Source organism: Pteronotus mesoamericanus, unplaced genomic scaffold, assembly GCF_021234165.1.
Source record: "Pteronotus mesoamericanus isolate MK-2021 breed Mesoamerican mustached bat unplaced genomic scaffold, CSHL_Meso_final scaffold_125, whole genome shotgun sequence".
Lineage (NCBI taxonomy): Eukaryota > Metazoa > Chordata > Mammalia > Chiroptera > Mormoopidae > Pteronotus > Pteronotus mesoamericanus.
The window spans coordinates 4,044,441-4,071,087 of record NW_026555304.1 but is presented as its reverse complement, the minus strand read 5'-3'; the positions used below and the strand labels follow the sequence as shown (position 1 = coordinate 4,071,087).

Genomic DNA, 26,647 nt, shown 5'->3' with positions numbered 1-26,647 from the left:
TGTCACCTCCAACAGATGGGAATAACCAGAGGCCCAAGAGCTACTCTGAGGTCTGACACCATGTGTACTCAAGGTCAGGAGAGCTGCAGTGGGTCCCTCCTCGTCACTCACACCCTGGCAGGTGAGAAATGGCCCCCTGCACACCCACATCTATCTCTTCCTCAGGCAAACATTTACTGATGGCCATGATCTACTGGACAGCCAGTGGCCCACAAAAATGACCCTGAGACAAGACATCTGCCCCTGGTACTTACCCTTATGAGCCACACAAATGCAATGCTTCCCATTTACAGAGAGGAAGCTAAGGCTCAGAGAGGCTCAACACCTTCACAAGCGGCAGGTCAGGCATGACCCCCAGTCAGCCTGGCCTTACTGCCTCCAAGCATGTGGAGATCCGAGCACCCCAAAACCTAGGGTACAACAGGGAGGAAGCAGTGTGGAGGCCTGACTGAAACAAGCCAACCTCCATCAGACAGAGTGACGGAGAGGGGCCAGCTCCATCAGGATACTGCCCTGCTGACACACATGCTGTGACCACACCTCGCAGATAAGCTACACCAAGCACAGCAATGGGATCAGTTCTAGCACCTAAAGCCAACACCTGCTTATCCCACCTTCCAGCCTCTGACTTTAGTGACACCCAGAAGCCCCAGAAGAAAGGGCAGGAAATCCTGCAAGGATTGTAGGTCCCTGCAGGGTATGAGGATGCCCAGCAACCAATGGATGAGAACAATTAGTGAATGAAGGAATGAATGAATGAGCAATGAACAAAAAGTGAGTGAATAAATGAAGGGGCAAGTGACTGAAAGAATGAAGAGTGAGATAAATAACTGAATGATGAGTGAGGGACTGAAGGCAGACCTAAACCTGTACAACTGCCAGGGAGAAACCACCCACATCATGAAGGCCTTACCTAAAAAAGCCTACCACATCACATAGTAACAGTACAGTACACCATGTCATGTGCCACATGCTCCATATTACATCACACATCACATGTCACACCACACATCATACATCATGGCACACATGTCACATATCACATCACACATGACATGACCTCCTCAACTACGGTTGTGCTTCTACCTTTTTTCTGTGAGATCGGGGTGATTTTTATTTTATTTTTGCCTATCCACGTCTTCTAAATATCATATCCTAAAGAGGTACAGAAGTATCTAACACAACCAAAGAAGACCTCCAAGTGGCAAAGTGAGGCACTGGTCTCGTATCCACACGACAGGTGAGGATGCCCAGGCTAGGGCGAAGTACCATCTGAGGGGCAGGCACCTGTTCAGTGCTGTGTGGGGCAAAGAGGACCCCACTACCCTGGAAGACGTCCTCCCGGGATCTGTCCCCCAGGGAGCTTCTGGGGACCCAGTAGGCCCCATCAGCCCTCATTGCACCTTTCATGCATCCATGTATCCCCCTAAACCCATCACCACATAAGGGCAGGGCATGTCTGTCCTATCCCCTTACAGTCCAAACAGAAAAGGGACACAATGGTGTACTGGGCTCCCAGGCATAGGCCCTGCCCCCCCACTGGGCCCTGCCCCCCACTTGGCATCCCCAAGATGAGGGGATTCTAACAGGCACGAGGCATTCAGCATCCCCAACACATGCGGATCCCTCCAGGTATAGGGTCTGACCCTGATTTAGCATCCCTGAAGCATAAGGATCTTCCCAAGCAGAGGGCACTGCCTCCCACTCAGCTGCCCAGGGACATGGACCTGTGACCTGGCCTGCAGACTCCCAGGAGCATGGCTGGCACAGGTGAAGCAGCACTAGAGATGGTAAGCAGGTCTCAGAGTGGAGTACACACAGCACTCTGGGACCCCTGCACATGAAGAAAGTACCTATCCTCCAGCTCACCCTCAGCAGAGCTGCTCAGAGACAGCAGTCATGCCCTCACAGGCACACAGACAGGAGTCTGAGGAAAGCGCCCTGCACAGTCACTGCATAACACAGGCTTTGTTCCTTCTGCCAGGAAAAACTGTGTCCTTGGGAACTGCTCCTCCTGAGCCATACCCCACAAGCCCTGTAGACCCCAGGCCTTTGGGCAGCCATAGGTTTGGCAACTGCACATGTGTGAACAGGCACACAAAGGACACACAGAGGAGCATGTGCTGATGGCCTGCTGACAGAAAGGGACACTTCTGCCTTGTAAAAATGTATTCCCTCTAGGATTTCAAAGTATTTCTCAGGAGAGCCCTGGCCAGTGTGGCTCAGTGGTGCAAGTGTCATCTTGTAGACCAAAAGATCATAGGTTCGATTCCCAGTCAGGTACATACGCAGGCTGCGCGTTTGATCCCTCGTCACAGTACATATCCCAGTCCGGGTATGTACAAGAATGCAGCCAATCAAGGTTTCTCTCTGACATCAAAGTCCCCTCCCCCCTCTCCCTCTCTCCCATCCTCCCCCATCTCTAAAAGCAATAAAATGTCCTCAGGTGAGGATAAAAAATAAAATAAAAATATTTCTCAGGCGAATACAAAGTAAGAGGGTGGCAGGTTAACACAGAACTCTATTCTCAGTCACCACATGCCATCCAGCACCCTTGGGCTCCCACAGGGAGTCTTCCAAAACCTTGCTGCCTGTATGTGTCTGGAATTGCTCACCGGACAGTTATTTATAGTTGCAAGAAAGCCAACATCCCGAGACAGCCTGGATGTGGTGACGAAGGCTGTGCAGATCTCAGGGGAGTCAGGGGCTAAGTGAGGGTGACAGTAATCAGGCTGGGATTTAATAAAAGTCACCCAAGTCACCCTCACCAGAGCAACAACAGCAAGAATGGGGCTGTGGTCAGGGCAGAGTTGGGAGTATGTGAGGACCTTCTCCTCCTTCCCGGTGTCCTCAGTTCTCTGTTATCTGCTTATCATGAAATTAAAAGCAGAAACCACCTGGCCATGTCTCCAGGCCCTGCTCTGGGCAGCAACCATGTTACACAAGGTTCTCCTCCCGAGTGGGTGACAGTGGCACTGATTCCCTCAAGTGCCCCTTTTGGTGTCTATTATAGAATACACCAAACACACTCAGTGGACACAGAATCCCAATTCTGTAAAACCTACAAACCACATCCCCTTGTTGGGCTCCATCTCCTCAAGGGGCAAAGAGGATGGGTGGACTGATACCTGGGCTGCGCTGAGCGGGGAGACACCCCTCATAGGTTGTCGGTGGGCCAGCAGCCCAGGGCCCAAGATCTGGGCAGGCAATCCCCAGGTGTGTATGTGGGGATTCATCCAGGTCCGAGGGTTTGAGAGGAAGATAAACACAGGAGCCTCTGATGGTAACTGGAGGTACAACATGGTCTATTAGTCATTATCTCTACTTCCTGGCCTGTTTGGAATGGCCATGATTACAAGTCAGAAATAGCAACGCTGGGATGTTCTGGCCCTCAGTAAGCTTCCAATGCTGTTGGTCTTGTCCCTGATTTGGACGCACCAAGCATGGCCCTATTGGGATGGCCAGGCCAGGCACAGGCACTGTGGGCAGCCCTATAGACTCCTACAAGCGGCCATCACTCCCCGCTCAGAAGGTCACTCCACCTCACAGGCAAAGGAGCAGGGGGTGGCTCTCTGTGGCCCCTAGGGACTGCACACCCAGTTGCTTTCATAGCATTTCCCAAGAAAACTCAACACACGGGTATGATGAGCCAGAGCTGATGGCGGCAGGTGCATCATGGACCACCTTTAGCACCCAGTCCTTGAGGGCAGGCAGGGTACACATCAGCCCTAATGCTGGCCCATAGGACAACCCACCCCTTACCAAGCAGCCGCCACTCTCCCTGGTATCCCAACTTAATGACACCTAGAAATTCACCTCTTCCCAGCCACAATGCCCAAGTGTGCTGAATCAAACAGGGTCTCCTGGGCATCCCGGTGGCACCCCTGGCAAGGGGTGAAGCCGAGCCTTACTAGTTGCCAAACACTGGGATAACATGTGCTCACAGCTGCCAAGACAAGAATGATGGGTAAAGCAGCCCTGACACCCAAAGAAATAGGGGGCCCACATGGTAGGGAAAGAAGCCCAGACACCATGCCATTCATGTGGCCTTGAGAAAGCTAGATGCTAAGAAGGAAACACCAAGCTGAGACTCCCAGGACCACCCTGGCAGTGTCAGTATCCTTATTTACATAACAGGCTGGGTCCTGACTGCCTAACACATTTTGCGAAGCCCCCTGGGGGCGGGGGCTGGGGAGCCTGGGAGCCTGGGCTGAGTTTGGTGCCAAAAGGCACTGGGGGGTGGGTGGGGGTGGGGGATACAGGTGAACTGTCATTCTGACCACAGCTGGGGCTCAGCAATGTTAGGCTACCCCACGTCCAGGCTCACCTGCCCTGGAGTCCTCCTGTCATCCAGAGTCACTGACCAAAAGCCCCAATACAACCTCTGACCCCCATTATCTGCCACCCCACATGCTGCACAAAGTAGTCAGTATCTCTGTCCTGTCCACAGGACCCCACAAGGAAGGGCCGTGTCTTCTGGACCCATCATGGAAGGGCCACATCTAATGACCTCACAGACAAAGGTAACATCTACCGGACCCCGTGGGAAGGTCTGCTTCTACAAGGCCCCATGGGAAAGGATCCATGTCTACACGACCCCACAGGGAGGCCCTCAGGCAAGGCACCCCCAGAACAAAGGCCCCCCTGCATACTACCCTCAGCTCCTTCTGTGTAGTGCTCAAAGAGTAAAAGTCAACACCAAAGATAAAATAAAATAAAATCTGTGCAGTGCCAAAAATACCACCCCACGGGATGAGGGAGCAGGTGCCAGCTTCCACAGCAGCAATGGTTGCTATGGATATGGGGCTCCAGCCAGCAGAGGGGTGGGGATGGAGATGGGAGACAGGTGAGGGAGAGGGGACAGAGACGGGGGAGTAAAGATGGAGATGTATAGACCAGAGATGGAGGGAGAGAGGTAGAGACAGGGGAGAAGCAACAGAAAAAGAGTGATGGGGGACAGAGATTGAGGCAGAATTGGGGGACAGGGATAGGGGGTCAGATATGAGGAGAGGGGAACAGAGATGGGGAGGATGGCTAAGATGTGGGCAGAGATATGTATATAGATGATGGGGGAGGGTATACAGATGGGGAGGGACACAGATAGGGGAGGGGACAAACCAGTGATGGGGAAGGGGGACAGAGATGGGGGCGAGACAGAGAAGTGCTAGCTAGGGGCAAGACTGACTGACTGTGAGTGGGAAAGAGAAAAGGTGCCATCAAAGCACCCAGCCAGCCCTGGTCCTCACACCCCAGCTCACTGGTAAAGCTGACCCACAAATAAAGACTAGGGAGAGGGAGGTGCTGAACAATAACACTTGTACCAGAAGGAAACAGAATCTCTCACAAATGTTGAACACATTTCTGATTTGAGCACCCTGGGTCGAACATATTCTAGTATTTCCTGACTCCTCTCACCTAAAACTGTCACCACCTGCAGGCTGGGTTTATGCTCAGCCTGTGGGGAGCAGCGGGACAGCACTCCAGCCCTGCCCACCCCCGGGACACCCCCACGAAGGGCAACAGTGCCTGAGGGAAGAGCCATGAGGATGTAGGCTCCATCTTCTCCCTCCCTGCCATGGAGACTCCAGTCCTGGCAGGTGAGGCCCAGTCAGATCCCAGCCTTAGCACATATGATAGGTGGACAGGACACATGTGCCCTTTCTCCCCCCACCCCCAGAGGCCAGGCCCCAGGCAGGAGCTTTTAGGACAGAACCCTGGGTCCTTCTGCACCACAGTCCTGGTCTAGCCACCCCTGCCCAGAAGTTCTGCCCAGGGTGCTCAGGCTTCTTTAAGGCTCTCCCGAGGCTTCCCTCCCCATCAGAAGCCACCCCACCCCCGAAGCCATGGAGTATTGGTCACATGCAGCCTTCAGGGGCCCCCCTTCCTTCCCCCATCCCTCATAGACACAAGGCCAGAAGCCAGGAGGCCACCTGCATGGATGGGTCCCTGGACACAGACCATGACCACCCTCTGGGTTGCTGCTCTTGGCACTTCCCACACAGCCATCAGGTCCCTGAATGCTGTTTTCATATCTTCCAAGGGCCTTCAATAGCCCCTGTACCCAATGACCAGACAAGGGGGTTAATACACCCCCAGTGTGGCCTCAGGTGAGCCCCTCCTCTCCAGCACTTACTCCAGACAGCTGTCCCTGAAACCTGACCTGGAGGGGTGCCAACCCAGGATGCCACCAATGGCTCCAGCCCTGCTCACAGCAAGCCTTGCCCACGAGTCCCCAACATTTCCCCCGCAGGCAGACACTCTTAGCCCTGGCCTTCGCTCTGGGAGACAGGATGGCTCCCTGTCTCTCCTGTAACAAGTCCCCACTGCAGCCCAAACAGCAGAAGAAGGTGGTGTCTCACGAGCACCGATGCCTTCTCCTAGGGCTTTGTGGGAAATTGGCCCCAGATCCAGTTTCTAGAGACCACCAAGTTCCTTGGTACCTTCCATCACTACAACACCCCACGACCCTCCTGCCCCTTCTCATAAAGACCCAAGTGATGACACAAGGCCCACTGTATAACCAGGATCATTTCTCATGCCAAGGTCCCCAAGTCAAAGGCATCTGCAAAGTCCCTCCAGCATGTAAGCTGGCTCATTCCCAGGCTGCAGCATACGGCTGTGGACACCCCCACCACCCAGCCTCTCACACTCTGACCACCCACCTGACCCTGGGCCTGGACACAACAGCTGCCCCTGCAGGCTCCCTGCCAACCTTCCCTGTGGCCAGACCTCTCCAGGCTTCACACCATATGTCAAGGCAGCACTGCCATATCTTTTATTTTGCTTTTTCCTTCTGTAAGTAAAGAAAGAAGGTCCTAGCGTCCCATATATCATCTGCATGCCCAGCTACTGCAGCCCTCTGCTGTTGCCCACCCAGGGCCCTTGTCAAATGGGCCATGAGTGCACCCGCTTCTGGCTGCCACACCTTCTCCTATGCCACACCCCGACCACCAGCTGGTGTCCCAGCACCGGCTTCACACACCAGCTGCCAAGTTCACAAAGCACACTCCAGGCTCTAGACAGCACCTCCCCAAAGCCAGCCCACCAGCATGTGTATCACCACCATGACTCTGAGCTTCAAGGGACCAGCAAAGGCAGCTCAGGGTAACACAGGCTGACACCACCAAGTGTAGCCTTCATGGACCTCAGGTCCCCACAGCCCAGGGCTGCAGCAGAGAGAACACCAGCACATGCCAGCAAAGGCCTCAATGAGCTTTCGGGAAATTATGTGGCTGTCATTACAACCCTTAGTAATTATACTCAGAGTCAAACGGCTTTCGACACCAGCCTGATTCAACCTCCACCAACCTGTACTTACCCTGCCCCGCCCGGAGTATTTTCCTTCCCCCAAAGAGAAAACACAAAAGAAACCTTTTGTTGAAAGGACATCAGCCACAGAACATCCGCCCCAGTTCCTGCCCTGTCCAAAAAGAAAGCCTTTGCTGCCTGGCAGGGCTCTGGCCCCACTGCCAGGACCCTGCACCTCAAAGGGCTCATCATACCAATGACAGAACCCATGGGGCAGGCAGGCCTATTCCCTAGCAAGCAAACCCAAGACAGAACACATGCCCACACAGGCCAGAGAGGCATCCAGGGCATCTTCAATGCACACTCGGCTTGTATGTGCAGCAGCCAGGGGTAGGGAAGCCGGGGTCAGGTACCACTGCTGCCACACACAGGCCACAGGAGCAAGCCCATGCAATGGGTCTGTGGCGGCCAACAAGTGCACCAGGGCCCAACAGCCCAACCTGGGCACTGACCCCTCTATTGTACGGTTAGGTGCCCTTGTCCAACCCTAGATCCCCTGGCTCCTCTGAGCCCCTCCCAGGGCCAAGAGTTTGTCCCAATCCAAGTATGAAGGCTGAGACCCTCCTGTGAACTCTGGCCCAGCCCAGTAACAGGCAGAAAGTTGGCAAGCTGACTCAGTTCCGCCTTGCCAGATCTCAAAGGGCCACTGCTCCGCTGGCAGACACAAAGGGCCTGCCTCAAAAATGCATACACAAACTGCTCCAGGAAGCGGCCGGCAGGGCCGCGACGCTCCAGAGTCACCATCTCACTCCTTCTGGGAACAGAGCTGACTTTTGTGTTTTATCATCACTGTCATCATACATTTACAGAGGCTGACACATGACTTCAGACCAACCAGCTCTGAGCCCAAAGCCAGCCAAGCACCATGCTGCCTGGGACCATAGAGGGGCAGGTGGGCAGGCGGAGCAGTGAGGGATGATGATAGTGTGACTCCTTGTCATCTGACACTGAGCCCCATGCAGGCTGCCGCCATGCCAAACCACTGCAAGAGGGGAGCAGGGGCAGATAAATGTCTCTGGGAAGCCAAGGATACGGGTCTCTTGCTACAAAGGACCAGGAAAAGAGCAGTCCCAGACACCCCCCACCCCCATCACCTCAGCCACCCCTCCCCCTCAACCAGGGACATCAGAGTGGAAACTGCCCAAGAATCCAACAGCAGGTGGATAGACAACAGACTCTGGAGGCCCACATGGTGGACAAGGGACCGACTGCTAATAGGTACAGCCGGGGCTGAGTCCCAAAGAACATCGTGATGTGTATAGGCAGCAGGAAAGGCTGACTCCCTCCCTGAGACCCACATGCAAGAAACTCTAGGTGATCCACAGGACAGAAAGAAGCAGTGGTGCCAGAGGCCAGAGGCTGGGGGCAGCTCGACCTCCCGTGGCATGGGCTCACAGCAACTGATCCACCAGCTAGGCTCCCGCAGTTTCAATAAGGCAACACACCTCTGTCCTTCAGTGTCTTATTTTTATAAAATACCACCTATCCATTTCTTTTTAAAAATACTTTTACTATTTCTTTTCATCCACTTTTGCTTCAATTTGTCTCCAGCTGACTGTTCTTAATGTGGTTTGCCACTTTCCCTCAGTTCATCCTATTCTGTTTCTCTGAAGTATGCCCAGCTGTGTTTATTCACTTTCTGGCCTCCTTTTTAACCTTCCTTTCATAAACAGCAAGGATGATCATCTGTGCAGACCTCTCCTCATGCAGCAGGCGAAATGCACCCTGGCCCTGCAGGTACCAAGGAACGCCATCCAGCAGACATTAATCCCACACTTGCAAAGGCAGCCTGCTGACAAAATGGGATGAGCAGACAAGCCCCTAAACCCATAACATGCTGTCAGTGGGGTCAGTGTGTCCACTGGCAACTAGGCACAGAGAATCCCGCCCACAGTCAGCCAGAAGACTGCAGGAGCAGGGCCCGGGATGCCCAGACTCATGTCCTCTCGAGGAGGGCTCTGCCCGATTCTACGTGATTCCAGATCATTCATGTCAGTACCCACGCATAAACAGAGAAACCATGAGGTTCTCCATCACCCTGTGATCAACCCAGAACCCTCAGCTGCCCCGTCCACCCACCAAAGATATCATAAGCCAGCTACCCTCCCCACATAGCACAGCCCTTGCCCCTCCCCAGAAGACAAACCCCTCCCAACATGAACAGTCCCTCCCCCAAGTGGGGCTCCAGGTTTGGGTCTGCTCAGGTGCCCACGTGAGACCCACAGTCCAGCCCTCATGCCTTTGTCCAGAGTCCTCACCTGAAGCCCTCGAATGACAACTCAGGCAGCTGTCATACGGAAGAGCGACCCTGCTCAGAAATGTTTGGAAGCCTGACAAAGGACAGACAGCCACCGTCAAGGACAGCCTTTGTCCCCCATGCATCCCAATGGCCCATGTGACAAGCCAAACCCCTACATCATGTCAGGAGTCAAACCAAATGCTAGCATAGCTTGCAAGTAGGTCATGGGTCTAGGGCGCAGCCAGGTAAGGTCAGGTTGGGTGCTGCATGTCCCCAGGAGCCAAGGACACATAGCCATCTAGAGCATTCCACAGGGTCTCCTAGAACTGGCCCGCTCTGGTGCCTGCTCCCTGACCAGGAGCACAGAATGGCCCTTGATGCCCTAGGGAGATAAAGAAAAGGGGCCCTCTTCCGGGGGACTTTCAACAGTAGCAGGGGAACCTTGTGCTGGTAACTGATGACCCTGCAGTCCCGTCAGGTCAACCACTGGTATTGTGTAAAAAGGCTTCAGGATGACAGTTTTCCTCAAAATTCAAGCATACAGGAACCCCAACATACCCAGGAAGACATCCCATCATTGCACCCCTCCCCTGCTCCCCATCCTCTCTCCTCTGTCCTTCACGTTCACAATGATTCTTCCAAAAAAGATGAATTTGCTCTCCTGCGTGAACCTCTTAACAGAAAAAATTCCTCAAACCTGTCTGGTCAGGTGACAATGGTTTGCTGCTGGCCAATTCAGCAAGATGCCTTCCTAGCTTGAAGAAACAGCGGGGCAACCATCTTTCCTCCAAGAGGCCCCGGGAGCCCTGGAAGCAGCCAGGCTGAGAAGATACATCCCATGTCTCTGGCTCATGTGTGAGGTCCCAGGCCAGAGGTAAGAGGAACATGCTGGAACCTGGGCCCAGTTGCAGGGGCAGGGCTACTGCTGAGCCTACTCTGAATTCACATCCGAGAGGACAAGAAGAGGCTGGTGGGCCCATCATCCCAAAGTGGGCTCACAACAAAGATGGGGCAGGTGGGGCCACAGTATACTTTGCAAGAATACCCAAGAACATAAAAGGCAGACAAGAGGGACTGGTGCCAAAGTGAAAACTGTTGTGTCTCAGGAAAGAAATCTGGGGCCATTTTTTCTTTTTCAGGTTTCGGCATCTGTCATATCCATCACATTCCTAGGAAATTATGTAGCTGGAAACATAAGTTCCCCCATGAAGTGGCCTCCTGATCCATCACCCACTACCTCCTCCATCCTCATCAACCCTGCTCACTGGAGGGGATCTAGTGCTGGCACATGGGAACTAGCCCTCTCCTCCCGCACCACCCCCGCTTCCAAGATAAACAGTGGCACCCAGTGGACACAAACTCCTTTACAGGCAGCAAGGCCTGAGGGTGGACCCTTAGAGGTCAGGGTCCTCCTAACAGCAAGTCTCTCTGTGGGACCTCCTTCTCCCACAGAAAACCATGCAGCCAGGCACCAGGGGCTCAGGAGTACAGCGTCAGTGTTTCAACTTAAAATAGGCAGGACTATTCTGTGCAAGTGCTCCGGCTCAGGAAGGCAGGAAGCTGAGCAGCTGTGAGTCCCAGGAGAATCACATCTGCAGTCCAGTCTCCTAGCAGCATGCCCAAGCAGCCCAGATCAGGTCCCAGCTCTGCCACTGACTGCCCATTGGGAAGGGGACCAATGGGATCAGATCTGTGTTTCCATAAAGTCCGGATGATTCCAAAAGGATCATCTCCAGATGCTGAGGCTCATGTTAAAGGTTGTGGGCGCTTCATCCTTCTCATCAGCTGAGGCAGATTCGCCTTGGCCAAGAGACCCCAGCCAGCAATGCCTGTAGGGTGCTGGCCTGATTGGCATCTGTGACCCTAACCAATACCACCCACAGCACCCTTGCAGAACGTGGCCTGAGTGCATGCAGGCAGAAATGCCAGACAGTCCAGAATGTGCTCTCTGTAAAAGAAAAAAGCAAGGCCACAAAAGTTTCAAAAATAATGATAAAAAAAAAGACGGGACTGATCTATATTAAAACTGACATGACGAGATGCACCACTCTTGACTGGGTTCTGCTTCTGAAGGGAAGCTGTGCTTAGCACCACTGGGGGCACAGTCCACGTCAGACACATGGCGGAGAGCGTTCAGTTAGCTTTAACTGTGATACAGCTGTGGTTTCTGTGGGAAAATGTCCGCATTCCTATAGGAGGTGCTGCAGGAATGTTCCAGGTGAGGTGTAAATGGACCAGAATAAAGCATGTGCAGAGAAAGAGATAAAGCAAATGTGGCAAAATGTTAAAAATGGGTAATACCAACTTTCGTAAGTTTTTCAAAACAAAAAGTTTATTGAGAAATGAAAACTGGATTGCTGACAGAGGAGAGAGCTCCAATGAGGAAAGGGGAGGGGGTGGGAAGACTGGGTCACAGGATAAGAAGGGGATCCCCTCCACAGCCTAGAAAAGGGAAGGACAGGACGGGGGTCAGGGGAGCTGTGGCCCCTGGAGGTAACAGAAGCCTAGGCAGAGAAGGGCCTCATGGAACAATGGCACCAGGAAGACCTTGGGGGAATGAAGTAACCAAGACAGACATAGGCAGGCCACCCCACCCATAGCTACCACCCTTCCCTACCTACAAAATCCACTATGCCCATCTCCATGGAACAGACCATAATCTACCTGTGCCATCACTCCTTTTCCAGAGCCCATTGTAATCCCATTCTTACCAGGGACAACAAAGAGAATTAACAGTAAACATTTTCCTTTATAGATTAAAATGTGGACACCTAAACCTAACCTCTACCTGACCTCTCACTCACTTCCGCTTTCAAATGTGGTTGTGAATCCTGGAGCTGTGACAGCCTGTCTGCTGCTGTGAGGCAATAAGACTGCGGACAAATCAAACATGGCTGAAAAGTAGAGATATCTGTCCCAGCCAACACTGTGGCACTCAACTGGACATCTCAAAATTTCAGATTCTGGGGATGATCACAGTTCTGCATCACTTACTCACATTTGGCTTGAAGCTGAGCGTTTCCCAGCACATTGGCTCCTGAGCAACTATACAGCCAGAAAAGCCAGGGTCTCAGAGAAGAGTAGACATCACAGGAAGGATGGATCCTTCCAGGGCAGCATCCAGCCTGAGAAAAGCTGGGAGTCTCGAGGGCAAGACCGGCTTTCCATGTTGAGACCTCAAACACTGCCAACTCCAACATTCTTTGCAACAAAGCCAAGACATGCCCTGGGAACATCCCTATCTCTATCGAAAGTCGGCCCAACACATCATTCCCCAGAGATAATTCTGGTCCCATGAGACACTGGGAAAATGAAAGAAAAAGTGGAGGGGGTGCCTTCCACACCCATCCCTTCAAGAACTTCACAACACAGTGGGCATTTTATAGTCTCTGAGAAGTCCCACAACAGCCATATCTGTCTGATCCAGCACTCCCCAAGTTTTTCTGCAGCAATTCTTTGAACACACCTAAAAGATGGCAATCCAGGGAATAGACATGGGGCATGCTACCAGTGGCTGTTTTCCTCTATGAGCTTAAATATGACCCACCTCATCTGAGCCTCTTTCTCATCTGTGAAGAGTCCCAAAAACTCTAAAGGTGGTTCTAAGGACCTGATGAGCTCAGAGCTCCATTCCTGCCCTCCCCACGTATGTCCTGCTCACAAGCCAGCTGACGGCCAGGCTTGGACCTCCCTGACAAGGAGGTGCCCCTGTAGCCCAGACAAAATAGTCCTTTGTAAACCATCAGGACTTGGGGGCACCAAGCCCCTCACCCAAGCACCCCCCACCATCCCAATGGCTCCTCTGCCCATGTGTCTTGGCAGAGCTCATGGCACGTCTTTCATTTTTGGAGCTGCTGTGGAGGCCTCACTCCTGAACATTTGGGGACATACTCCCAGCTTAAGGTAAGGTGGGTTTGAGCAGGAGCACCCTACCTGGGCCCACCCAGCACCAAGACCCCTGGAAGCAGACATTCCTAGAACCAAAAAGAAGAATTTAAAAGCTATGGCACCCTGTGATTGCTGCTGTACTTATTAAAAAGGTATGTGTCTGAACAAACTTCAAGGTAATATGCAAAAATAGTTAAGTTGTATTCACTTGGATTATGCATTTTTTTCATTTCTGCAAACTTCTTTAATGTAGCTGTTACACTTTTTAATTACTATTTTTCAAAGAAGTTTTAGGTTTATAGAAAGATTGAGCAGAAAATACAGTTTCCACGAATTCCCTCACACACACAAAAAGCCTCCCCTATTTTTAGCATCTTGCATTAATGTGGCACATTCATTATTAACTGATGTGCCAATATTGATATATTATTATTAACTTAAATCCATAGCTTATATTATGGTTCACTCCTGGTGCTGTTTATTCTATGGGTTTTGACTGTATAAAGACATGTATCCACCATTATTTTATCATACAGAGTATTTTCAGTGCCCACCCCCCGCCCCACCACCAACCTCTAACAACCACTGATCTCTTTGTCTCCATAGTTTTGCCTTTTCCAAAATGTCACAGTACGTAATCTTTTCAGATTGGCTTCTTTTGATTAGCAACATGTATTTAAGATTCATCCATGTCTTTTTGTGGTTTGAGAGCTTTTTTTAAATCACAGAATAGTATTTTATTGTCTGTACCAGTATGTTTATCTATTCACCTACTGAAGGTCATCTTGGTTGCTTCCAAGTTTTGGCAATTGTGAATAAAGTTGCTATAAACATCTGTGTGCAGGTTTTTGTGTGGATGTAAATTTCCAAGTCTTTCACGCTGTTGCAGCTCAGGGGAGTGGTCTGCCTGAGCAAGACAGCTGCCACCATATGGGGGACAAGTCACCAAGATCCCACTGGCCATTCTCCCAATTCTCTCCCCAAAGCCTCCCTCCCCAGTCTCTCCTCAGGCATCTCTGGCCCAGTCTGCTTCCGCCTCTGCTGGAGCCCAGGACAAGTGGCTACAAACAAAAATCCATGCGCTAGCCCTTTAAACAGCTCTTTGCATCTCCAGTCACCTGTCTCTGGCAGAGAGCAACCCTGCTGCTTTTCACTTTTTGCAGTTGGCTGTTATCTATGTACTTTTTGGGCTCTGGTGCTGTAGGCTGGAGATCCCCACTTAAGGTTTAGACCCCACTCTTCTGGCAGCAGGGGTGGGGGGGTATCCAAATGGCAATTTCAATATCCTTCTGGTGATGCTGCCTGCGGGCGCCCCGCCCACCTTCTCAAGTCTCTACCACACTCCTTACCAGTTAGACTACGCTAAAGCTGATCCTTCTGTCTCTGAGGTTATAAGGCTCCTCTCTCACTCTTGTTCAGTTGTTTGTTCCAGGTGACTTCTCCACAATTTACTTCTAATTCCAGGTTGGTCCTGGGAGGAGGTCAGCGTGACTTTCACTCACTCCTCCATCATCTTGATTCTCTTATTGTTGAGGGTTTTTTTTAAATTCTTAGTATACTCTGGATAACAGTCCATTATAACATATGTGTTTGGCAAAGATTTTCTTCCAGTCTACATTTTGTCTTTGCATTGTCCTTTAGCGCCTTATAGAGCAGAAGTTTTTCATTTTAATAAAGTTCAACTGAACAGTTTTCTTAATTTGGTGTTGTATCTAAAAAGTCATCTCCACACCCAAGATCACCTAGGTTTTCTCCTATGTTATTATCTAAGAATTTTATACTTTTGCATTTTACAGTTAGGTATGTGATCCATTATGAGTTAACTTTTGTGAAGGAAGTAGGTTCTGCATCCAGGTTCATTGTCTACATGCGTATGTCCAGCTGTTCCAGCACCATTTGTTAAAATGACCATCTTTCTCAACTGCACTGCCTTTACTCCTTTGTCAAAGGACTGTTGACTACATTATGTGGGTCTGTCTCTGACTCTCTAGTGTGTTCCAGTGATCTATTTGTCTGTTCTCTCACCAATGCACACTGTCTTAATCTCTTTCCTTTTATTCTTTTCCCCCAAAACTTAACATATTATTAAAAAGCTGACATAAATTAGATGTAATAATCAAGTCTTCCAGGTAATCTTAGAATTCAACCCTCCCAAGAAAAGATTTAGATCTGAAAAATCGCTGAAGCGTGAAAGCCTGCAGTGGACCCTCATGTTGCCAGCCTCAGATGGGCTGTGCTTCTGTTCTGAGCTGATCTCACTGGAGGCCTCTCTACCCAACACACAGGACCTAGATTGTCTATGACCAGAGGCAGATCCTAACTGGCTTCTTAGAGATTTCAGCTGCTGCATTCACACAACCTTGTTCTATCTGCAGCTACAAGGATTGGGCTAGGTGCTCAGCCTGCCTGCAGAGAAGTCCCCCACCACCCAGGGTGCTTTTTCTTGCCTGTAGGTAGGTCTCCCTACTTCTCTAGGTTCACTTGCTCCCCACTTCAATCTCTGCTTCCTAAAACTGTTTACTTGAGATGGAGCAAGCATGGCATGAGAAAAGCTTCACTGTGAGTGCATGCTCTGTGTTCAATGCCAGACACACTTCTCAACAGTCTCCATGGCCCCCTAAAGGCTGGCTAATACCATCTTCAATGCACAGAAGAGTAAATAAAGGCTCACAAAGGCAGGTATCTTCGCAGGGACTCCCTGCCAGGAAGCTGTGGGGCTGGGGTCTGAATATAGCATGTCTCCTACTTCTGGGATGTTTGTGTGCCTGGCTGCAAGGCTCCTGAATGCCCCTTACAACCACCACAGGCAGATGCCGGCACTCACCTCACCTCTCAGCAAGGGTGGACCATAAAGGAGACCTAAAGTGGCCCAAACCTCTGCTGGACCAGGTCAAGTTTTCTTCCACCAAAGCAGTGACCTGGAGCTCTGCGTCATCACCTTGGGCATTATCCAGCTCTGGCCTAAAGCCGGTCCAAGCCACAGGCCCCAAGAGATGCCCACAGTCACACAGACAGCTGCTAGTCCGAGGTGTTACGCAAAGTAAGTGCAAGCCCACCAGCACATAACTGTAGGTGGGCTCCCAACACTCTTCCCCCTGCTCCCTCTCCTGCAGGCTTCTCACAAACATCTCTGCATGAGGTGGTCCTGCTCACTGTGACACCTTCGATGGAACCAGAGAGCACGCCCAACAAATGCTGGCTGAGTCAAGGAACTATAGCAGCCTGCTCTGTTGAGCTCCAGGCATGGGACCTGGCATCCAGAACCTTCTGAACACCCACTCCCTCTCCTCTCTTGGCAATTATTTTTCTCACCACTGTCATGTTCTGGCCCAAAACCTACCAACAAAGTTCACCCACCTCAGAGTAAGCCCCCACCCACCACCAAGAAATGGCACAGAAGTGGAGAGATGTCCACTAGCCCTCCCAGGGAGTAAGGCTGTCTGGGCCCAAGCCACTCAAGTGATTTGGCCCTGATTCAGGCTCAGCTGATGCCCTATACATCAGGGCCTCCAAGGGTGCCCAGAAAGACACACACTCAGCTTTAGGAGTGTCTGCTTCCAACAGGGAAGGAGCCAAGAATGCCTGATATGCCCATGATGGAAACCCACGGCTCAGGCTGCTTGACCATTGTCATTGACCACCACATCCATCTCACCAACACCACTCAGGCAGGGGTGGGGCCTCTGGATGCTGGGCACCCACATTTCTGCACTAGCAGGGGGACAGGAAAGCATCTTTACAGGCCTCTAGGTAGCTAGCGCCAACCTTTCTCACCAACAAAACCAGAATCATGATTGGCGTTACACGTGATGTCACCTGGGAAAGCAAGCTCAGTGTTGGCATCCAACTAATTTCAAAATACAGCTCTCCCAACAAAACTAAGTTCTTCAGGCATTAATAAAAATAACAAAGCAGGGTAATCACTGGCAAATTGACTCAAGCCCTTTCTAAGTGTCCTGCTACAATGTGCAATTACTATCTCGTGGGCACGTCAGCTGCTCAGGGCTCCTCTGAAAGCAGATGAGGCCTCTGAGGGTCCCTCTCAACCCTGGCCAGGAGCTGCTTGGTTCCTGGCCTGTCCACGAAAGGTAACTGTACACCTACAAGGGCATATGTGTGAGCTCGGTACCAGTGCAGGTGGGGTACCCACAGTCACAGGAAAGGCAACTGGGACACGCAAACAACAGACAGACCTGGCCAATCTCTGAGGATAGCGAGTGGACCAGTGCAGTCAGCATGGCCACACGCTGCAAGCCCCCAGGTGTGCCATCCACATCCAAGGCACAGATGGTGAATAGGACACAGACATCAGGCTGGGGAAGGCAGGTGGGGAACACCGTGCCTCTGTGGCCACGCCAAACGGATACTAGCAGGTCACGCATTATCAGGTCCCGTGGTCCCCACATCCAGAAGCCACTCCCCAGCCTAAAGCCCAGGCCATCACCATCCCCACAGGAGCCCAGCCACCTCCAGGCAGCACGGAACAGCAGGATGGCTTCATGACAGCACTTGGGAGATCCAGGGCCTACGTAGTGGGGCTTAGCCCCAAGGGTACCCTGAGAGGGCCCTACAGTGCTTGGGTGGATGGTCAAGGACTAACACTCCCATGAGGCAGAAGGACCCCCTCATGCTGGACACCACCATGGGAAACAAAGGTTCCAGATGTGACCCCCTAGGAAGCAGTGCCCAGCCCTGCAACGGCAACTCAGAGCAGCCTTCTGTGGGGAGGAGGCAGCACAGAGGGCTAAGGCCCTGAAGATGGGGGCCAATGACAGGAGGGGCAGCATCAGCAGATGGCCTGAAAACACGGTTCTCTCCAAGGTGGGCCAGGCCACCTCCAACTAGGATTCCAGAGCTGGCCAGATGTGGGCTGGCTTTGTTTTCTCTACTCAGGTCTCACGCAGGTGCAGAAGTGGGCGAGTGACCTGAGCTGCCTGGAACAGTGTCAGTGGTCCAGACTTGTTCCTTCCAGGAATCCCAAAGCCAAGAAAAAACCCTATGGACCTAAGCACTGTCCGACAGGATACAGTCTGTGCGGGACCAGCACTGACCAAAGGAGGAAGGACCTGGGTGTTTGGGAAACGAGCCAGAGCGAGGACAGTGATTCTGGGTGCATCTGCATGCACCTCCTCCATTGCTGTCGCGACATGGTCTGACGCCAGGAATCAAAGTTCATTAGAAAGAAAAGAGACAGGGAGGTAATGCTTTAAAGTGGTTCCCCAAAAATCAGGGTCACCCCTGGACAGGTGGAAAATTCAGGAGGTGATATACCTTGCTGCCCTTCATTATAAGATGAATACGAATTGTTCTCTTTCCAACACTAACGTGGAAGGAAATTTTAAGTCACGGGGACCTGATGGCCTTCAAGATAAGACTTACTAGATCCAGAAATGTGATCTTAGCTTCCCTTGGCAGGAAACCCCAGAAAAAGTAGGCAGGCGATACTGCCTCAGTTCTGAGGAAACCAGCAGGTCCTAATGCTTCCCTGCATCCAGAGGGTAAGAGAATTAAACAGACTTTGGAAGGTGAGTTTTGGGGACATTCCAAAGCTCCTGGTCAAGGTACTTCTGAAGATAGGGAAGAGAGTTCAAGGGAGGGAGGATTCCTTCCATATAAAGGCCCCTGTGCTGAGGGCACACTCCAAGTGACCTGCCCTCCACTGGGACGGAGCCCTGACACTCAGGAATCCCAGGGGGCCCCAGGAGTGGAAGAACATCTCCACCCTGTAAACCCCTCCCCAGTCACAAAGCCAGCACACCATTCATCGCACTCTCCCAGTGCACAGTGTTCTGAGAGGCTTAACCTGGTGCCCTACCCTCCACACTCATCTTCAGTCCTAAGTGGACTGCCACACCAGTCTGGGGCCTCCTCCTATGATACTAAAATCTCGCTCTGCCATATATGTCCTCACTGGTGGCCTTGGGTAGGGGTACTCAACAATGAAGTGGGAGAAACAGCAGTCTCCTGGTCAGTGAGGAGGAGGCTGAACACACAGCAGATTCTTGGCTGTCCTAAGCTGGTATCTCTCAGCCCTGCCAAGCAAAAGGCAGCTGACCCAAAATGCTGCACATCGGCCAAAAGCAAACGTTAACAGTAACCTCTTATTGGGGGGAGATATAGGGATGGTTTCCCTACTGGCTTAGGGCTCCCAGTAACTCCTGGTCAATGAATGTCACCAGATGGGAAGGCATCTCCAGTCTTTCCACCACCACCCAAAGTCCAGGATTAACGGCCCTTGGACAGCAGCAGGCTCCAACTCTGAGCTGTGCTCAGAAACCTAGAGGCCAAATCACTTGCCTTCCCTTAAAGGAAATGGGAGTTAACAACCTCCTCCTCCAAAGGTCACAGCACCTGCAATGCCTCAGCCAGATCACCAGGGTTCTGCTGCTGAAGTCTAACCCAGAAATCTGCCTGTTACAGCAACCCCACTCCCGTCCTCCCCTGCACAGGCATTCCACAGGGTAGCAACAGTGGGTACTCAGACTGCCATGCTGGGTCACTTGGCAAGAGCAAGAAGGTAGGGAGACATGGTTACTCTCTAGAAGCAAAAATCCTCTTTTCCCCCAGATATTTCACTTTCAGATCTTCTCCACCCTCTACATTTTCAAGGAGCACTGATGCCCACTCATTCCTATGCCATCCCCAGCACACCCCACGGACCCCAGGGCACCTCTCAGAAGGGCCATGAAGGAGAGGAGGTGTCAGTTGCTTGGGAAAGACTCCCTGGGACACCTACATTTCCATGGCAGAAAAGGGTCTCCGGGGAGGGGTGACCCCTAGACTTCCTTGTCTCAGGAGAAAGGGTTAGGACAGGTTGGCACCACCAAATTAGTCCAATTCTCTATTACTCTCACATGTACATACACACACACAAACACACACATGCACACCCCCAGCCAGAACCTGGAGAACAGATCAACCAAATCCTTTTTTTGAGCCAAAAAGGGAGGCGGCCTGCAGTGTGGCCAGAGGCCCTGCGTCAAGCCTGGAAGGCCCAGCTAACTTTACAGGGTGCTGGCGTAGGCTTACACTCCTGAGGCCAGCCCCATGCTGGACAGTTGCCCCCACAAAAGACAGAGAGCCAGTAAACACCCACTGTTACAAGCATGGCCCGGGGACAGCTCAGGTTACGGTTTATATAATCTTCCAAGGCTGGGGCTGACACAGCCAACATGAGGGCAAGGTTATGAAAAATGCATGCCCAGAGCCTTTGCATTTAAAAAAAGAGAAAAAAAGCCACCCACTTGCATTTTGCATGATTTGGTTTTAAGACATCATGCACCCACTTTGTGAACAAATGGGCTTTGGGAGCTTCAAGAGGCTACTCACAGCTCTTTCAGGCATTGTCCTACAGGCCCCATCTTAAACAGACCCTACGTCAGAAGAAGCCCCTTAGAAACCCCAGGCCAGGACACCTACACCATGCACAACTTGGGAAGGTGCTCATTTAAGAGCAGTTCAGAGTTCCCAAGCCGGTGACACAGGGTCCTGCAGCCCTCACATTGCTTCTGCAAAGACACCAAGGTCCATACAACTTGGGTCGGTACAGCCCTGGAATTGGAAGTCAAGAAGGAGTAACACTGATAAACACACCCTCCAAAGTGCCCACTCTGCCCACTCTCCAGTGTGGGCCACATTGTGACACACTTGGATGCCACCACACACCAGGAGATCCCTCCTCCATCACCCAATCTGCATCACACACAGCCACCCCTCCTCACCCACCCCCACACGTCCGGCCACCCACACATAAGGTGACACACTGCTGCCCAAATGCTACCTAAGGCCAGGTAGGACACTACAGGAACAAGGACATGCGGGAAGACACACTCGCCCACCCCGCAACTGCGGCCAGAGCACTCCTCACCTGCAGCTCACACCAGGCCACCTCCACCCAGGTCTCTGTGTCCAGCCCTTTGTACACCGTCTTGAAGGAGCCACGGCCCAGCTCGATATCGAACTTAAGGAAGCGGCCGTCCAGGGATGTGGCCACGGCCTTGAGGTCATCCTCATCGTCCTCCTCCTCCTCTGGCTCGTCCCGGCGTGCGCGCCCAGGCTCCGGCCTTTCCCCGGGCACCCTCGCGTCGTCCTTCCTGACTGACGCCGCCTCCTCTCCAGGCCCGCCGTCCGGGGCGGGCGCCGGAACCGGGTCCAGGCCCGGCTCCTGCACACCCGTGGGCTCTGAGCCAGGGTCACTGGAGGCACCCAGCGGCGCAGCGGTCGCGGTGGGCGCTGGGGCGGCGGGGCGGTTACGGGCGCGCTCGGCGATGAGGCGGCGGGTCTTGCAGAGCAGCAGCACCCGGCGCTGCAGGGGCTGCGGGGGCTGCACGCCCGGAGCCTCGGCAGACTCCAGGCCCGGTGGTTCCTCCTGGTCCGACTCCACCACGCTGCGCCGTAGGAAGCGCTGTGGCCCGGGCCGCACCGCCCGCGCCCGCGGCACCGCCGCCGGTTCCGCCATGCCCGCGGGCCCCGCGCCGCGCCCGACCTCCATCTGAGCTCCAGGGGAATCTAGGCGGCCGCCATCGCCGTCCATCTCTGCGGGCAAGGACACACAGGCCCGCGTGAGCGCGGGCCCCGCCGCACCTGTCCGGGTTGTGGGATGAGACAGAGCCGCCGCAGCACCCGCGCCCTGCCCTCCCGTCCCGCCTTGGCCACGAAGGGGCCTTACGGGCTCTCCCTGGGGAAGGGGCTGCTTACGTGACCGGGAGATCTGAACTGGGGGGAGGAGGCCGTGCCCTACTCAGCCCAGCCCTGCTCAGCTGGGCTGTCCCTAGGGGGCCGGGGCAGGCTGCAGAAGGGACGGACGGGGAGATTGGGGGAGAGGGAGGAACCTGCCAGGCAATGGCTCCACAAAGGACCTGGCCGGGGGTGCAGGAGGGGCGCGTGAGGAGGGGGCTGCGGCGGCGCGGCGCGCACACAAAGGAGGCGGGCGGGGTGCTCAGCACTCACATAGCAAACGGGCGCCGTCCATGCCCGGGGCCTGGCGGCCGGGACGGGCGAGGGCGCGCTTGGGGCCAGGAAACGCGCTCCGGGCGGGGGTCGCTCTCCGGGTCGGGTCAGGTCGTGAAGTGCTCCCTAGAGCCGCCAGCTGCGGAGCCGCGCTCCCGCGTGCGTATTGCTCGGGCTCGCCGCGGCCGCGTTCGGCACCGCACCGGCTCCGACCCGGCGCGCTAGGAGGGCGGGGCCTGTGCTGGTGGCTCTCGGCCGGCGCGGCGGGGCGGGGCCTGGCACGCCCACCTGGCCTACTGCGCGCTCGGCCACCTGCGGACAAGCTTCCCAGGGTCCCCTCAAGATCTCTGCCCAAGCTCCACAGCAGCGCGTGCCCTCAGTGTCTCTCAGCTCCCAGTCAAGGCTGTACTCCTGGCCCCCCGAGTCTCTTTGGACTGCTTTGCAGGGCTGCTGACTGCGGAGGGCCCCATGTGTCCCGGAGAAGAGGCACAGGTTCTCTGCCTCACCTAGCATAGCCGGTGTGCCAGACCTTTGAGCTCTGTGCCAGGGCAGAATGGGCAGTCTACAGGGCAAAGGACCAGGGCCAGTGATTCCCCACTCAAAGGAAGACCTCAGGAAGAAGACTAAGTCCCACCCCTGCCCCAACAGGGGCTAAGCCTGGCTGAGCAGGGGGAGTGCCCTTCTCTCACTTCATCAGGATCCATCAGTACCTCACGACATCGTCAGGAGGGCAAGAGCTGTAATCATTATTCTTATTTTTCAGTTAAGCAAACCGAGACCCCAAAGGCAAAAATTATCTGCCCTAAATCCCAGAACTCCTAAGACAGGCCAAACTAGCATGTGGATGCATAGGGGCAGGAGAGCCTTGCAGAGGCCCCTTGGCCCACAACGTTCTGCCTGACCCACCTCTGTTAAATGACACTGCCCCTATTACCAGATCTCCTCCTCTCCTTTCCTCCTCTGGGCTCCCATGGGCATGCTCTTCTCTTGGGCATCTTGAAGCTTATTGTGGGGAAATGGCATATAGCAAAGACTACACTACTAGTTTCCCAGCCCTATTGCATGCAAGGCTCTCACCCTGTCCTCTCTAAGCTTGTGATATGTAGTCATTGGCCCACTTCCAGAGGAGGAATTGGAGGCAAGGGGAGGCAGTAGGTCCAAGGGAGCTAACAAGCTGTTGCCATGTTGGTCTCACCCCCTAGCATGACATACTGTCAAGCACACAGAAACTTTCAGACACATGGTGTGCCTGTGGGCTGCTGGACCTGGAGCCCTTGGCACAAAGGAACTCAAGTGACATCATACCCTCACAATTAGAATGGGGTAGGGGGTATCAAGCTGACTTACCAAAGCAGCAGGACTTTCTGAGTTTCTGCAGGGTGCTGGGGGGTACTGTTGGGTGCTGAAGCCAGCAGAGACCGACTTGTGAGGGCCAGTGTCTCTTTCTAACTCTGTTCAGTGACACCTGGCAAAGCTGGGAGAATTTATACCATGGAAATGGGCAGATGCCACAGATAAGGACTTCCCTCCTTCCATCAGCAGAGAGCCATGGTTCCACAAAGTGGTGGTACTGGGCTGGGCATTTGTCACATACCTGTGAAATGCAGGCTGCAGTCCTCACGTCCACTTGTGGGACAGGCATCAAACTCAGAGTCCACATGAAGACGGGACAACAGCAGACAAGAGCTCTGCCAGCCTGAGGACATCCTTTGATGTGGGGATCTGAGTCCTCCCACCCAGAGTGGGCCTTCCAGGCAGAGGTGGGGTGGGTGAAGACCTTACTGTCTTTCCTGGGGAGACTAGAGACCCCAACCTTTCCCTGCCATTTGCATAGCCTTGAGCCAGTCCCACCCTCACCAAGCCTCAATATAGCCCCTGAAGAACTGGCCTGACCATGCCGGTTTTTCCCCCTTTAAAGACCACCAATTTCTCCAAGACCCAGCAAGCCTTTGAGGGTGCCACGAGTCCCAAGCCTGTAACAGGCATGCCCAGGCCCGTCCAGGGAAAAACTGAGCAGGGATGGAGCTATGCATGTTCCAGACAGATGCATTCCAGTCTGGCCTCTTCTCAGTTCTCAAAAGGCCACATGGTGGTGTGTGGACATTGTGCCTGCCTCGTGATGGAGAAGATGGCTGGTCATTCACATTACTGCCTGTGGGCCACTGCTGGCTGATGTGTCAAGTATTGCAGCAGGATTCCCACACATCACAGGAGCAGCTCAGGACCTGGGGGAGCAGGGAGAACCTGCCCTGACTGAGTGCTACATTTACTCTCATCCGTTAGGCATGGTTTGAGGCACACCGCTAACATGCCTCCTGTGACAGGGAGCTTAATTTCTCTGCTGACCCATGACCATTAGAGTCCACAGCTATGCAGCTAGTGGAGAGGTCACAGCCCTCTTTGCAAGGAACCTTAGGCTGGGCTCTGGTTCAGGTTCTGGGATCCGAGAAGGGGAAGCCTGAGGCATCCTTGGACAGACCTTGAGACCAGAACTTTGCCAGGATCACTGTGAGTCCTTAGCCATGTCACTTGACATCTTCAAGCCTCCATCCATCTCCCTGGCTCTGATGGGGAGAATAAGCACTGCCTGTCTGCTTTACTGGTTGTCTTAAGGATGGCATGAGCCAAGCCAGCAGGAGACACTCTGCAAAACCGCCTGCCCCAGGCTGGCAATGGAAGCACCCCTTTCCGCTGCCAGGAACAGCCAGCCATCTCAGTGGCTATCAGGCAAAATGGGTTGATTATCTCCATGTTACAGAAGAGTGCATTGACGCCAAGTCTGGAGAATTTTCAACTTTAAGTAGCTTGCTCAAGGCCACAGAGCTAGCCATAGCGCCCCTCCCACTCTCCATAGCTGTCACCCCAGCTACCCGAGACTCCAGTGCCAGGGAGCCCCAATCCAGTTTGTCCAGATGCCCAGCCTGGTCAGTGAGATGGACACCTGCAGGTACATACCTGTCCATGCAGACGCACTCCTGGGTCCAGAACCCAGCAGGCAACAAAACTAGGTCATCAGCTTGTTCATCTATGAGGTGGATATAATGGTCATGATCAACAGTGTTGAGGTGCAGTCAGTGTCCCACAAAAGCTCTCTCATGGAAGTAGAGAACCCACCCTCTGCCTCTGCTCACAGAAGGCCCCAGAAGGCTCACCAGTAGGAAAGATGAGGTTTGGTCCTGGCCAAGGGAGCCCAGCTGCCAGGTGCTGCCCTTGTGTGAGCTCAGGCAGCCCAGGACAGTCTAGCAGTCAGATTCAGTGCAGCTGGGCCCCCTCCCTGAGTCCTCCCACAGGCCACAGCACAAGAAGGCAGCCCCTCACCTGTGATAAGGGGCAACTAGCTCACTGGACCACTATATGGAGACTGCCCACTGGCAGGCCAGATAGCAGAGGGTGATGAGATGGTACCAGGAGAGCAGAGTGGGAGATAGCATGAGTGTCCTAGGAGGACAGAGATGCATCAGAGTAGACACCTCAGGGGCCCACACCCAAAGGAAGGGTGTTGGTGGGGGGATGGAGGGACAGGCACATTGGGTGGGCCTCTCAAGAGGGTCCTGTGTGGCTGGGAGGGTGAATGCTAAGCCCGTCTACTCTAACCCCACCCAATGGGGCTCCCCACCCAACTGGTGCCACAGTGTTCTATAACACAGTCTTTATTTTATTCTTCTTTGTAATTAATTACTAAGTTGATACAACATTTCCTTTATACCCAAATTCAAAAATGTATTCACTTTTTAAATAGTATCTTTATTGAGCCATAATTACCATACCACAGAATTCACTCTTTCAAAGGGTTCAATTCAGTGGTTTTTAGTATCTTCACAGAGTTGTAGGACCATCACCACTCTCTAATTCCAGCACATTTTCACCAGTCCAAAAAGAATCCTGAGCCCTGGCTGGTGTGGCTCAGTTGGTAGGAACATCGTCCTGTAAACCAAAAGGTCACCTGTTCTATTCGCAGTCAGGGCACATGCCTAGGTTGTGGGTTTCGTCCTTGGTCAGGACGAACCCCACATAAGAGGCATATAAGAGGCAACTGGTAGATGTTTCTCTCACACATTGATGTTTCTCTCCCTCTCTCCCTGCCTTCCCCTCACTCTAAAGTCAATAACCATGTCCCTGGGTGAGAATTTTTTTTTAAAAAAAGAAGGAAACTGTCCCCATTAGCAGTCACTTTCCCCTCCCCTCTCCCAGGCCCAGGCAACCAGTAATCTACCTGCTGCCTATGGGGGACTCTGGCCCAGGAAGCACCCCCCTCCCCAATGG

At 53.2% G+C, this 26,647-nt stretch overlaps 1 protein-coding gene across 7 annotated transcripts in view; it reads right to left on the bottom strand.

Annotated features, from left to right (window-relative positions):
• The window catches only part of WNK2 (WNK lysine deficient protein kinase 2), a 126,849-nt gene extending 104,253 nt beyond the window's left edge, over positions 1-22,596 (bottom strand). For all 7 annotated transcript variants that reach the window (XM_054588023.1, XM_054588027.1, XM_054588028.1 and 4 more), the window contains exons 1-2: positions 22,385-22,596; positions 21,303-21,970 (exon numbers count right to left, since the gene is read on the bottom strand). In XM_054588023.1, coding sequence (XP_054443998.1) covers positions 21,303-21,968 — 666 coding nt within the window. In that variant the 5' untranslated portion in view covers positions 21,969-21,970; positions 22,385-22,596. The remainder of the gene's footprint in view (positions 1-21,302; positions 21,971-22,384) is intronic.
• Between the last annotated feature and the right edge of the window lie 4,051 nt (positions 22,597-26,647).